Source organism: Pleurodeles waltl, chromosome 3_2, assembly GCF_031143425.1.
Source record: "Pleurodeles waltl isolate 20211129_DDA chromosome 3_2, aPleWal1.hap1.20221129, whole genome shotgun sequence".
Taxonomy (NCBI): domain Eukaryota; kingdom Metazoa; phylum Chordata; class Amphibia; order Caudata; family Salamandridae; genus Pleurodeles; species Pleurodeles waltl.
In genome coordinates, this window is record NC_090441.1 from 91,338,917 (window position 1) to 91,354,736 (window position 15,820).

Here is a 15,820-nt window from a genome sequence, read left to right on the forward strand (position 1 = left end):
GGTTTACTGTCTGCCTTTGAACTTTGACCACCGTAATAGATTTGAAACCTTAAACACCTGCTCAAATGTTATATACGTTGGGAACATGAAGTGGTATCTAGCAAAGCTGGTTAACACGTGTAGGTCACAAAAAGGAGCAATATATCAGGCAATCACAGGTATGGGAAGAGCTTGTGTATTGCACACATTACCTATTTCTTTCAGTTTCCAGAAACATTTGACACTCAAACTACAAGTCCATAATACAATCTCAGCATCTCAAAGAATGTTTTTTGTTTTTTTCACTCCAGAGGAAACATATTTTCCCCTGTGGTGATTCCCTTATAGCCCCACAAAGGTTTTGGGGAATGTTCCCTTTCTCACTCAGGAAATTGATTTACTCCTATCTGCAAGAAGAGTATATCTGCAGTTATCTGCAGACAGAATAGGATCACAGAAAATGCTTGTGGGTGATCACAGACTTTCAATGGCTACTCATGTCTTGGAACGACGACGTCCTGCTCCCTGTATGGGATTTAATCCAAACTGACATTACTAGATCGTGGGGTAACATTTTGCAGGAGTAAAAAGGTTTGCGACTGCAAGAGCATCTTTTGTAAATTCCATGCAGTGGTAAATCCAGCCATTTGCTCTTGAAAATCTGATTATTTTACACAAACCTTTTAATTAAGGTCCTCATATTTTTTACCTCCCACGTAGCAGAGGCCTGGTGACCATGTTTCTTGCAGCAAAACCAAACAGCCTTTTTGCTAACTTTTCAAAGAAAAATGCTAGCAAAACTTTCAGTCTACAGTTAGTCCAACACGTTTAAAGGGATGATCAAATTCTGATTACCCATAGTTCTTAACCCAAGCTTGATTTACCGAATATACAATCTTTTAAGATCGACCGAAGTGCTTAACATGAAGCTATCCACATTCCAGGCCGACCTCATATCGTTCACCCTCACTCATTCTGTGGCTTAGAAAGCCTGCTGTTGTTAGTGCAAACAGAGCCCCAACAAACTTTCGTAATACCGGGAAATGTCCTAAATAGGACCTCAAGCATTTTTTAATTTCTTTTTTTAAATCGTAGATGTGAAGTTTTCCAGTGGGAGTAATAGGTCTTCCATCAGAAAGCATTTAAACAAAAAAAAAAAAAAAAAAAAAAAAGATATACGAGTTTGGGAGAACAAAGACTTCAAAATGATGGATTTGTTTGGAAAGTGAATTTTTGATAGCTTTTGCCCGAAAGCACATCTCTACAACAGAAGCTGGGTCACACTATTGCAAAATGTGGGAGGGGAAGACAGGAACTTTTAATTAGAATCCACTTGCGGATCACTGTTTGGTTATAGCTTTTGAATTACTCTGACCAGCAAATTCCCTTCAATTTGGTTGTATTCAAGAATGTCCTGCATACCTAACAAATAGTCCGGAAAGATTTGTGGTTTGAATTTCTGAGACAAGACTGTTGCTTTCAAGGTTAGTAGTGTTAGGTTCTTGCTAACTTCCCAATGATACAACAGTCCAGACTGTAGTTAAGCCTGCTTGCCCCTCTGGACCTTCAGCAGCATTGTAGAGAAGGAATAATGTCCTGCAACAGAGAAATCTGTGAATGACGTGGAAGGAAACTAGCAAACAAGTTACAACTGGACATTTCTCCTTCCAGCTCCTGTGGAAAAATCTCTTCTGTGCTTGGGAAGTGCAGAAGACTGAGAAAAAGAAATCTGGTGCAGAAAAACCCAATCTCAGGAACCAGTTGGGATTTTAACATCTGGAGCCCCCAGGAGCCCCAGTAAATGAAACCCATGCAATACATGTTGGTCCATTAGTCTTGAAGTTTTAGACACTTGTATCATGTTACTTTTGAAATACATCTCTCAGTGTCAAGTAGTAAGACACTTTCCACCCTCCTTCCCAGTGATACATTTTAGAGAAGAATAGTGAAGTCAGACACCTATTTATTGCGACTAGAACTTTTGATACCTACATCATATTTACCTTGTTTATGGATTTTACTTACTTCCTATGTCTTTAACTGACTGTTTGGACTTTTTATATTCAAAATGCACTTATGGATTTGTTCAGTTGTTGCACAATCATCCAAAACATATCACGGAGAAAACAAATCAAACAGGCCTCTTAGATTTGATAGGCAATACCTTTGCTAAAAGCGTCGCTCAGCACCTCCAGTCTTGAGCTAAAACTTTGCAATCATACTCTGTGAGCAGTCAAGCTTCATAGACAACTACTCAATGATGTATGATCTACCTTAGAAGGATGTGTAGGTGTTAGTAAACTACTTGCTATGCAGCATACATAGACTTCAACAGTATTCTAAATAGTCTGTAGACATTCTCAAGAGAACTGTAGTAGCCTTGGAGATTCTATGAGACTCTTGACATTGATGGTTACACTTCATTTTTCTCCATGTATAAGAGGGACTGTGGGAGAGGACTGAGACTCAAACTGTGTTAAAGCAGTGCTAATCAATAGCTACACTTCTCTTCACACTGTTTGCACGATTTCCCTGCAAGAGCAATAGTGTCATTGACACTAGGTCAGGAGAAAGTGGAAAATGATATGCTTTTCTAGGAAGGATCTTTGCCTCCTACTCAAGTACTGTACACTACAGGACTCAATAGGATACTCAACTAGGCTTTGGGCATAGGAGGTAAACTTCTAATTACCATCTTCAAGGTTAAGACCCCCCCATATGCTACTTTAGGCAACTGAATACATATCCCACACATCATAGTCTGATCTAAGTAAAGCACTGGTGAGAATCCTAAATTGTGAGGTATGAACTTTTCTGCCCCAAACCAAGCTTTAAGGCTGAAGATGCTAATGTCAAGTGGTTTCACCATGGCACTGGATGCGGTGATATGACAGGGTCGTTGACTGTTGCATTTCAAAATAGATCCCCCCTCTGGAAGATTTTGCTGCAAGATATTTGAGCGGAAGAGGACTCGTACTCCTTCCTTAAAAAAAACTGCCTGTGTATTACTACACTGTGGTCTGTCCAAGAACTGTTTGGCAGACTGGCCTTTTAGCCAGTCCACAAAGACAGTGCATCGAGTGAATTTTGGTCTGGGTAGGGAACACTGTCCAAAATTTAAAAAACTATGGAATAAAAGTAAAAATTGTCCACACTTAACAGAATGCCAGCTTATTTAGAATTATTACTTGAACAGTAAGTAGGAAAATTCCCGTCAGCACTACACCATCACAGGGTTGGGTGGAAAACAAACCCCTGCTGTGCAAACTACTGATCATTTGAAAATAGGAAGAACACCAAAAAAGAGAATATACTGTTCTGATTGTGCCCCTCCTGGAATATATACTGGGAATTGACATTCTAAAGGGAATTTCTTTGTACTTGGATGATGCTTATCATCAATGTGGATCAAAGCGATACATTTCAGTGGCAGCAATGAGGGTGGGTCATCTGAAGATACTCACCCAGTGAAGGTGGACCCAGCAACCAAGGTAATTCGTTTGGAACAGTATCGTATTCCAGGAGGGCATGAGGAAATAAGTAAGACTATTCAGGAGTTGACTGAGGCTGGTGTGATAGCTCCAGTCACCACTGAATGGAATAATCCTCTGTTGCCTGTACACCGACCTGATGGGCGCTATAGAATGATAGTTGATTACTGCGAGCTGAATAAATATACACCCTCTTTGACTGTCGGGGTCCCCGACACCATCACTTTGATTGAAAGAACACAAAAACCTTGATATTGCTAATGCTTTCTTTTCTATACCATTGGCCCCTGAGAATCAGTAGCAATTTGCTTTTTCTCATGGTGGCAGATAATTCCGGATGCTAAGAATTCCTCCAGGCTATGTACATAGCCCCACCAACTGTCACCAGCTGATGGCAGAACACCTGGATGAAGTATCTGTCATTCCAGTGGTGCTTTTGACCCATTACATTGATGATGTGATGAACCAGGGAGAGACACAAGAACAGATGCAGACTCAGTTGGACCGGGTTGTGGAACTCTTGCAGAGCAAAGGGTAGATTATTAATCCAGATAAGACATGGGGACCCTCTCAAAATGTGAAGTTTCTAGGAATCCAATTAAATCAGGGACACAGAGTGGTGTTACCACAGGCAAAATAAAAGAACGTGCCCCTCCCCGCACTAAGCAGGAGACACAAAGATTAATTGGATTGTTTGGTTTTTGGACACAGCATTTCCCTCACTTGAGTCAGACTGTGGCCCCTTTGCACAAAGGGGCACAATAGTAACATGAGTTTGAATGGGGAGAAAAGCAGCAGTATACGTTTGACTTGGCAAAGGAGGCGATTTAACAGGCTTTAGACTTATGGCAAGTACTGGAAGGAGACATTGAGTTGCATGTAACCGTACAGGGGCACTATGCGAATTGGAGCATGTGGCAAAAACAGGTAAGAACGAGGGTGCCCCTGGGTTTTGGGACTAAAAAGCCACCTGATGCTAGAGAGCGATATACTCCCTTTGAGAAACAGTTGCGTGCTTGTAACTGGGATGTAGTGGATACTAAGCAAATGACCTTAGCTCATAATGTGATTCTAAGACCTGAGATTACAATAATGCAGTGGGTGATGAGTTCACCTAAAACTCACCACTTAAGGCATGCACAAGAAGCTAGTATCATACGTTGGAAATGGTACATACAGAACAGGGCCTGAGTGGGCCCACCAGGGACAGTAGCTCTACATGAACAGGTGTCTCAAGCCCGTGTGCAGGAGGATGAGAGGGTGCAGGAGGTGTCACAGATAAGAGTAACCAGTGAGATGGGGTGAGCGATTTGAATCCTTGTCCCCTGACGATAGGAAGCATGTATGGTTTACCGATGGTTCAGCCACGTATGTGGGGGGCAAAAGGCATTGGAAAGAAGTGTCATATAACCCAGTCACCAAGAAGTTATCTACTACAGGAGAAGGGAAGAGTAGTCAATATGCAGAACTGTACACTGTTTATCAGGAACTAAAACAAGAATTACCTAGGATTTGTCACATTTATACTGATTCTTGGTCTACTGTCAATGGGTTAGCCACCTAGCTTCCCACATGGCATGCACATAACTGGCAAATACATTCGAAGGAGGTGCAGGGCAAAGAGCTGTGGCAAGATCTTCGGTAAATGCTAGAGCAAAGTACTGTTACTGTATATCATGTAGATGCCCACTATCCCACCGATTCACTAGCACGTTGGTTCAATTACCTTGCAGACAATTAAGCCAAAAACTCAGAGGCAGAAGTGGCAACACCAGATTCTGGCTCGGTGGGAACGGCTAAGTGGGCACACCAAAAATGTGGAATATCTGGGAGAGAAAGCCACTTACAGTTGGGCAGAGATTAGAGGGAGGCACATTGCCCTAGATTTGATCAAAACCGCGATGACACAATGTCCTATTTGTCAACACACACAACAGAGATCTGTCCCGCAAACAGTCAAAGGTCAGTCGGGGAGAGGAAAATTGCAGTTATCAAACTTGATTACATTGGGCTTAGTCGCGGGTGTCAATACGCTTGCACAGTAGTGGACACTTGTTCTGGTTACCCGATTGCCGTCCCTTGCAAACGTGCCACCCAGTACAACACTATCAAGACTCTGGAGTTGTTAATGTTATATTATGTCCCACTCCAAGTCCAGAGTGACAACGGGTCACATTTCAAAGGAAAAGTGTACAAGATTATTGTTTACATCACAATATTGAGTGGACTCATCACATTCCATATTATCCACAAGCTGCAGGACAGACTGCGAGAATGAACGACTTGCTGAAAGCCCAATTATGAAAACTCTCAAATGGAGGTTTGAAAAACTGGAGAGAGAGCATTTAAATGAAGCCCTCCTAATTTTGAATAACAGACCACTAACAAATGCTGAGACTCTGCTAGTGCGGATGTTAACCCCAACATTACAGATACAACCTCACTTAGTGATCAACATCATCATGTATTGGGAAATAAAAACCAGGAGCCTTAGCTCTTTACCGAGCCACACCAAAATCTGCAGGTCTTATCTACATGCCTTAAAAGCTTACACATTGAAACCAAGAGACATGGGGGGTTATTCTAACTTTGGAGGAGGTGTTAATCCGTCCCAAAAGTGACAGAAAAGTGACGGATTTACCACCAGCCGTATTACGAGTCCATTATATCCTATGGAACTCGTAATACGGCTGGTGGTATATCCGTCACTTTACCGTCACTTTTGGGACGGATTAACACTCCTCCAAAGTTAGAATAACCCCCATGGTACTCTGTGAAACAGGTGTTGGAATAGATTCCCATGGAGCATTTTGGATTGATAGCTCGTAGAGCTGGGTTGTCACTCAAAGGTATTCAGGTCTTGGGGGGAGTGATCGATGCAGACTACCAAGAAGAAATCAAAACTATTCTCCTGAATAGTGGAGACACTGACTTGATTGCGCAATTCTGTCCCCAGATTGTATTGATTGTGATTATCCCAGTGTATGGAAGAATAGTGAAAAAGGGGAGGAGGAGTGTGCGTGAGCGTGTCTCAATTAACCGAAAGACCCTGGTGCTAAGGTGTGGGCAGAATCCCACAATCATCCTCCAGAACCAGCAGAAATCATAGCGAAGGGTAAATATAACATTTTACTAATCATGAAATCCGGGAAGGAGAGGTGGGAGCATATACCAGCTGACAAATGTTATTTGGGAGAATTATCATATTTGTCTCTTTTACAGATCATACTACGAGGTGTCTGTGTGCTAGCTGTGCTACGTGGCCTCCCTTCGGGCGTGTGCATGTAGGGTTGGGAGGGACTGAAAGCCCCCAGCTCCAAAATGACTGATCAACCACACCGATCAACATCTTTACTGCTCTTGACTTCAAATGTTTGGACACATCTGGCACGAGTCATACTCAACAGATTCCTATATGGCTCCCATGCAAAGTACAGTGGATGTTATATCCACCTGTCTGGTGGCCATTCCTACTCTTGCAGAAGTTTTACTTCACATTTTTAATGTCACTAACAAAGATAAAGGCGTTCAAGAAAGTGATGTGTTATCCCATTTAGTCCTTATGAGTACTGTAGATCCAGCCAAGAAGTAATGGATGAAAAGTGGGACAACTTGACCCAAGTAATTAGTTACAATATTGCCATGGGCGATGTATGTTACGACATGACCTGCGTTTCTCACAATATCGGAAAATGTGCTCAACTGCACCTAGAGGCAAGCACGGGGTCTCCTCAAGAGGTCACGTGGGAACAACAAACTATGTCACTACCGAACCGATAAAAATTGCAAAGTATGAACCATGATATGTTTTGTCTTCACATTGTGACTGCAACTAGTCACATTAACCCGTCCTGTGTCTGGGACGTAATGGTTAAGTCCGCCGGCACAGTGCTCCTGTGTTGGGAACGTAACCATTATGTCCCGGCACCGGAGGTGGGCTTCCCTCCCCAAACCCCATGGCAGGGCTGGAAGGGAAATCTTATCTCCTTCCATCACAGACCACCCCCCCAGTGACGTCAGCACGCGATCGCAAGATATTTTTAAGCCATTTCTGCCCCCTAATATAATTAGGCCGATCTGCCCCCAGTGGGGGCGGAAAACCCCTAGACACCAGGGAGGTTTTTTTTTTTTAATATGTGGGGAGTGACCCCTTAGGCAAGGGTCGCTCCCCTGAGGGCCAAATTATTTTTAGGCCATTTTATACTTACAAGTTCATTCTCCGGGGCATAGACAGCCCACCGTTGGGGGGGGTTCAAGTCAACCCCAAACACCCAGCACTAGCAACACAGGGACGGTCAGGTGCAGAGGTCAAAGAGGGGCCCAAATAACATAGGCACCTATGGAGACTAGGGGTGCCCCGGTTCCAGTCTGCTAGTAGGTAAGTACCTGCGTCCTTGGGGAGCAGACCAGGGGGGTTTTGTAGGGCAAAGGGGGGGGGTCCTTAAACAGGCACAGAAAATACACCCTCAGCGGCACAGGGTGTAGTGCGCAAACAAGGCGTTGGGTTTTGTATTGAAATAATTGGAGGGATCCAGGGGTCACTCTGATGGTGCAGGCAGAGCACAGGGTGGCTTCTCAGGCCAGCCACCGACTGGGCAAAGGTGAGAGCCACATGCTGGTCACTGCTGCACCAGTAGTTGGTTCCTCACAGGCCTGGAGGCTGCGGTTTCTTTGGTACCGGGCGATCGGGGGGGTCCTCTGGATTCCCTCTGCAGCCGTTGTTGTGGGGGTGCAGAGAGGTCGGCTCAGGGTGGACACATCGTTGGACTCACCTGGGGGTCCTCTCTGCGGCATTGGTTTCTCTAGACAAGGGCCAGGGGCGTCTGGTGCAGAGTGGTGGGGACTCACGCTTCTGGAGTGAGGTGAGAGCCCGTTAAAGATGGTTTCTTCTTGTTGCTTTAGAAAGGGCCGATGTCCACGTGAGTTTCTTGGTCCTTTGGAGTTGCAGGGCAGTCCTCTGAGTTGGCAGAGGTCACTGGGCCTGCAGGATGCATCGTTGTTGCAGGTTTTTTGTAATCAGGATACAGGCCGATAGGGCTGGGGCCAAAGCAGTTGTCTTCCTTCTCTGCAGTTTTTTCAGGTCAGCAGTCCTTGTTAGGTTGTCAGGAATCTGATTTCCTGGGTTAAGGATCACCCCTAAATACTAGATTTAGGGGTGTGTTTAGGGCTGGAGGCCAGCTGCCAATGGCTACTCTCCCTGAGGGTGGCTACACCCTCCTTGTGCCTCCTCCCTTTGGGAAGGGGAGCACATCCCTAATACTATTGTGCTAATTCCTCCAAAGCAAGATGGAGGATTTTCTAAGGATGGGGTCACATCAGCTCTGGTCACCTTAGGGTTGACCAGGCTGAGGGGGTGACTCCTCGTTTTTCTCATTAACTCCTCTGGACTTTCCGCCAAAAGTGGGGGCTGTGTCCGGGGGGCAGGCATCTCCACTAGATGGAGTGCCCTGTGGCATTGTAACCCCAGGCTTGAGCCTTTGAGGCTCATTGCCAGGTGTTACAGTTCCTGTAGGGGGAGGTGTGAAGCACCTCCGCCCAGGGCAGGCTTTGTTCCTGGTCACAGAGTGCACAAAGGCACTCACCCCATGGTGCAAGAAACTAGTCTGGAGGTGGCAGGCTGGCAGAGACCGGTCAGCCTAGCACTAGCAGTTGGGCTGGCATGCATGGGACATCTCTAAGATGCCCTCGGAGTGCATTTCTCAATAAATCCCACACTGGCATCAGTGTGGATTTATTGTGCTGAAAAGGTTGATACCCAACTTCCCAGTATTCAGTGTAGCCATTATGAAACTGTGGAGTTCATGTTTGACAAACTCCCAGACCATATATTCTTTATGACTACCTTGCACTTACAATGTCTAGGAATTGGCTTAGACACTGTAGGGACATGTGCTCATGCAGCTATGTCCTCACCTGTGGTATAGTGCACCCTGCCTTATGGCTGTAAGGCCTGCTAGAGGGGTAACTTACCTATGTCACAGGCCGTGGGTTGTGGGCAAGGCACTCTGATGGGAGTGCCATGTCGACTTAGTCTTTTTCTCCCCAGCAGCACACACAAGCTGCGAGGGGTCCCCAGGGTGTCATAGGACATGCTGCAGCTCTTAGTGACCTTCCCTGGCAAAAGGGCCCTTGGTACCAGGGGTACCTTTTACAAGGGACTTATCTGTGTGCCAGGGCTGTGCCAATTGTGGAGACAAAGGTACAGTTTTAGGGAAAAAAATGGTACTGGGGCTTGGTTACAGTGGCATTTTCTTACAACATGTATTTGTATCTATGCATGATGGGGAAAAATAAACACCTGGGGAGGTGGGTTGGGTTTGGACAGAAGCTGTCCAAACATCTGCCCCTGAAGCTAACAGGGCTATTGGGGTAGGGAGCACACAAATTGCAATTTCAGCAACAAGATTATCTTTAAACACAAGCCCCATGCTTTGCAATCTGCGCTGGTGGACACTACATCTAAAAGCCTTGACTCTAATCTTTATTTGGTTACTACACCTACCACTACTTCAAATATTCCACCCATGGGCTCTAGCCTCCCAGCTTCTCGAAATTTAAAAGCTAAGAAGGCACCTTGCCTAAAGCCAACAGAAATCAGTGATGGTCTATGACTTTACATTTCCTATGCAATACACATCCACGCAAGAGAAGTCTGTCCAATGCAACACCTTACCTACATTGGCTGCACTTTTGATGTAGGAAGCCGACTCCCCTTCTTGTAGCTCTGATCGCATGGTGTCTGTTTTGGAGTGGTATCTTGAAAAATTCAAGTCTACCCTAAAGGAAAACATTGCACCTCTATTTGTCTGTATCGATAGGGCAGAACAAAAACTAGGTTTTACAAAAAATCCTCCACCATCAATGTTAGAGAATTGCACTAGCCGTGCCACACAAGCAGTGCAATGGAAAGCATTAGAATTACAACCATGGATCACTATTTTCTACAATACACAACGATGTGCTCCAGAACCTGTTCACAACCAGCCCAATGTGGCCCATCCAAAGGGGCGGCCTCTGAGCCTTGAGAGGCTGTATAGGAGATGATCATGGTAGACCTAACATACTTGGCCAAACCAACAGGTTGACCACTCAATATCCACAACTTCCTCCAGAATGCATTCCTTATTTAATTGTAATCAAAGATGTCCCTGGTCTCCCGCCTAGTCTACCGAGGACTCTTTGGCCTTGAAAAACAAAATCACTCATTGGCTTGGTTCTAACTCAGGATTCACACATGATCTCTCATGGGAAGTCTTGATGGCCAGGAAGGTCCCATGGATAGGTATTCAATCCAAGGACAAACCTGGGAATTGTATGGTTATCAATTTTAAGAATCCGGTAATCTCTGATATAGTATTATAGCATTTAAACAATTTGTCTTCTTCACTGAGTCGAATTAAAGCTCTCCCATTGGGGTATTTCTACTAGCCATTTTTTTTCCTCCTAAATCCCTACAATCTTGAACAGGATAATAGATCTAACTCCTAACCCTGGTCAGCGGTTGTCCAACATTCCTTCCTAGAATTCTTTCGATGTACTCTCACATTTAGATGGCCAGGACTGACCGTGCACGAATTCTGGAGGTATCGCCCCAGAAAAGTCATTGAAGGTTGGAGACCAGCAAAATAGGCTATGCTGCGCACCAGATGTTTCTTCAAATTCTGCCCCATCAAATGTGTGTATTACTGCCCATAAAGGCTTGGTCTCAGTGGTGAGCCTGCGCCACAGTTTGTCTGAGTCGGATCTAGAGAATTCTCCTGGGGAGCAACTGCAGGCTAAATCCACAGGTCTTTTTAATATCTTATCATGGAACATTGCTGGCTTGAGGTCCAAAGTTGATGCTCCTGAGTGGTTAAAGTATTTTGCTGAATTCGATGTTTACGTGTTCCAGGGAACGTGGTTGACCCAAACAATATAAAATCTGGTTATACCACTTTTTATATAAATGCAATTTGTTTTGCAAGTAAAAGGGCTTCAGGAGGCCTATTAACAAATACAAATTGATCTAAACCTTCATATAGAATAAGTGAGCATCGACTCACATGATATATTCGGGATGAAAATCAAAATGTCAGAAGGGAAGTGCCTTTACTGTTTTAACGTTTACCTAAGACCTAGATCTAGGAATGTGGAACCGCAAACTTTAGCCAGTCTTTGGCGCTTTGTCAGCTCAATCAAGTCTGAACGTATGATAATGATAGGAAGAGATATGAATATGACTTTTGAACCTATATATGGCCTTGATCTGGTCAAAGAAGGGGAGGACGAGAGTTAGGGTATACCATCCCTATGCATTTGTTCCATGCACAACAGCAGCCTCTCAGCTTGCCCCCTTTGCCATCTCAAATGGATTAATAGCATGTAACAGAACATCCATCTCTAACGACGACGAGCTGCCAACTTTTAGGAGACGGTCAATCAGAACAAAAATCAATTACATTTTCAACTCTGTTCACATGTGGGGCAAATTAGATTACAAAAGGTATGAAAGATAGGATAGTGGCCATTATCTCTTACATTTAAAGCTCTCAGGAACCCTAATTAATAAATGCTGTGTCCCCATAACTCCATCTATGATGCCTATCTTGGGAAATAATCGCAAGCCAATTAAACGGCCATCGATATTGGGGAATATCGAGAATGTAACTGGCATCTTCAACTTACGTGCAGTAGTTCTAATTCCACACACCCATACCTTCCCCCTCAGAGATCCCAATTGTGGACAACCACAGTAATCTGGTTTACTCTTTAAAAACGGTCTTGTCAAATCCACATGGAAGGAAATCCTTGAGGTCCAAAAAGCTAGAGCCCACTATAAGGTAACACTGAGTCAGGCTCAACTATACTGAGCCAACTCCAACTGGAGCGACCTAGTTGTAGCAGCTAGGTCTGGAGGTAATAGATTATTCTGGAAAATCATCACATACTGCGTTGCACAGTCCGGAATGCAGGTTGACTATTTGGCCCAGCCACTTTGGTAGGATCAATTTGCAAAACTTTACGAAAAGTGGCCTAAAGATCAGGATGACCCCATGCTGTCAGACCTAGCTCCAGCAGACTTACAATTCTCCCTCTTGGAGACTAAGGCTGTTATAGTTGCACTAAAACTAGGCAAGGAACCCAGTTGGACAAAATCCCAGGTGAACTATTGTTCCATGATCAGTTTGGGTCCACTATGTCAATTTTCCCTGCAAGGCTATAACCTCAGATGCTCCGATCCCAAACATCTGGAAAGGAGCAGAGATAATTCCTACATATAAAAAGGGGGGACCATTTGAACCCAGGGAGTTATTGACCAATAAGCCTCAAAGACATTCTACAGAAGGTCCATGCGAGACAAATATTCAACAAACTCCTTGAGTCAGAGATCTGGGGCCAGATGTAGCAAGCAGTTTTGCCCATTCTGTGTCTATGGGAAAATGTGTTTGTACATATGGCCCCTGGACCTCCTATCTTGCATGGTTTAGATCGGACGTCAGCATCACAGACCAAGTTTTAAGGCTTATCTTAATTATCTGGAAGTATACTAAACTGAGATACACCCACCTATATACAGCTTTTGTAGATCTTAGGGCTGCCTACAACTTAGTCCCCAGAAAGTTGGTATGGGCTCACTTTGGAGGTTGGGGGCTCCTGATGCTTTCAACACCCTCTTAATAAGACTACACCAAGACAACAACTGAGGTCAGGAGGGGCAATTAACTGACCATATCCCAGTATGCAGAGAGGTGAAGCAGGGTTGCATATTGGCCCCCACACTTTTTACACACTTTGCAAACTATGTTATAGGGCATTTACTTAACGGTAATATAGATGCTTCAAAGCTAGGTTGGGTCTGTGTACCAGCTCTCCTAATCACAGGCAATACTTTGCTAATCTCCAAAACTTCGACGGGCTTGCAGCAACTATTCATTAACTTCCAAGAGTTTTGTTCATCCAAGGGGCTGAAGATAAAGAGTTCAAAACTAAGATACATGGTACTAAGATCCCATATAAGGGTTCTACAGGTGCTATACATTTGGACAAGGAGAAGCTGGAGCATTTTTTTTATTATTTGAATATCCGGGCATTATGCTTGATAGTAGGGTATTGTGGTCCCCACACACTGAAAAGCGCAAGGCCATGCTCCAGCATCAAGCAGGGGCCATTTATAAAAGACACTAGTATTTTTAGAAGATCAAAATTTGCAATATCGGTTTTAAATGATATAGTTTCTTTTAAACAGTAGTTTTATGCTCCTAAATAGCCTGCACTTGCAATTTATCAGGTGCCTTATCAGTTTAAAAAATAGAGATCACAGGTTATAAGAACCATTTCCTACTGAGTGTAAGCCTAATTGTTATAATCTTCTATTTCATAACGCATTAAACTCTAGAACTGTGTAATCATGAGTGCTTTCTCTCCCGATTACTTTTCTGCTTATATTGTTTGTCAGTTTTAGTGCATAGGCACTTTAATTCACATAATTTTTGAGTTATTGCTTCAGGCATTCACTGTCTTCTAGAGTGTCTAGCCGTATAGTAGACCTTGATATAGCCTGCACACTAGGCAAATTTGTGCTGTATTATAACATTATTCACTTGCATGAAGGCTTTTAACTGAATGTGATGTCGCATTGTTATGTATTGTATGTTTTATGGATGCATTTTCAGAATAAACATTTTTGACTGACTGACAGAGTGAAGTGAAGCAGATGACAGATAAAAGGTAGCTGCCATACCTCTGTCATCGCAGGTGTCTTGAGTTTGAAGAAATAGCCCAGCGTCAGGAAGGCGATTGCCATGGCGCTGACACTGATCATAAAAACCACAAGAGGAGGACGGCTGCTGACATAACTCTTCAGGATCTCCAAGGGATGTATGCTGAACATGGCTACTTCCAGTTAACCTGCAAGTAAACAACACAGGACCACAATCAATACAAGTGATATAAAGTAAATAAAGAACATTTGTCAAACTAACCTTCCAACATCTAAATGATCTAATGTTCCCACGTGAAAACTAAGATTAACTCATGAATTGCCATTCGCTTCCAAACACCTTCCACAAGCAATGATTGTTCCATAAAACAATTAAAGTTTAATTAAGATACCTTTCCTAAGTCAGGTTTGTACTTCCAGAGAAAAGGACTACCCACTCTTGGCAAAGAAAACAAGGAATCATTTACTGCACATTAGTGATGCCATGCCAAGGCTTGGCAGGGGGTGAAGAAGAAAAAACTTTGTCCTATGTTGTTAAGCCAAACTCAAGATTAAGAATTCTGGATAACAAAGGCTCCCATTTTTCAAAGACCAGACACACCACAGGCAAGCTGCACTGTCTTCTAAAACACATCAAGATTCCTTGGCTCAGACGGTAGGAGAGATAAACAAGCATTTGCAATGCAATAGTTCTTGCATTAGCTAGAGTTAGTGATGTTGTCGTTGTAAATGATAATGACAACTTCGCATTTAGGACCTTATAAATATTTAGCCATGCAGCACATTAAGCCTTTATCAAAAATAAACTGTGCATACATCAAACCTTTATCAGAAATAAACTGTGTTTGAGCATTAGCAGAAGGTACAATATCACTGGTTTTGACTAGATGTCCCTGTGGAGCCAACAGAGTGAATAGAGCCTTGGGCCAATTATCATCCTTCAGCCCTTGGAGAGCATAGTGCATCACCCATTTGCAGGCCGAGCAAGGCTGTCAGAATATTATTACAAACAAGGCCCTTAGAGCAAACACTCCTCTCAGCTGTAAAAACAAAAGTTTCAGCTATAAGAGAGCTTAAATATGCATTGAATGGTGGAAGAGGTTATGATTTTTGGGTCCCCTGTAACCTAGTGTGACCCACGAGATGCCCTGGACACAAAGAGCGCATAGTTCTGAATGTTTTGGTGGTGGTCCCACTCCCCTAGGGCTACCACAGGCCAGAGTTGTAAAAGCAATGCCTGCGAAGCATTATGGGGCGAGTTTCCTCGAGTGCAGTGAATATTGTAGTATCAGCTTTCCTACTGTGCGGGGAGAGCCGCTGTTGAGGATTCATTCCTGGATGGATTTCATGCTATATAAAGCCACAAAATGCTTGAAACACACGCACGGCACAGCTACTTGCAATTACTGATTATATAAAGTAAATACAAAGTGAAGGACAGATGCAGAAAACGGACCGCGCAAGTGAACATGAGTGCTTACTGACAAACACGAGAGGCAGGAAACAAAGAAAAATAGTCTGTCCAAGCAACTGTTATGCTATTAATTGTGTTTGACCAATGACTTTGTGTTTCACCACTGCACATATTCGTTGTTCAATGTTCATCAGTAGCACATTACATGTTGTATTCAGTTTAGCTGCCTATCGGCTT

General features: G+C 43.7%; 1 protein-coding gene across 1 annotated transcript in view; it reads right to left on the minus strand.

The window, feature by feature from the left end:
* Positions 1 to 15,820, minus strand: part of TMEM248 (transmembrane protein 248) — an 85,734-nt gene that overhangs the window by 47,067 nt on the left and 22,847 nt on the right. The window contains exon 2 of the mRNA XM_069226870.1: positions 14,191 to 14,357. Within this exon, the coding sequence (XP_069082971.1) occupies positions 14,191 to 14,340 (150 nt within the window). The 5' untranslated portion in view covers positions 14,341 to 14,357. The remainder of the gene's footprint in view (positions 1 to 14,190; positions 14,358 to 15,820) is intronic.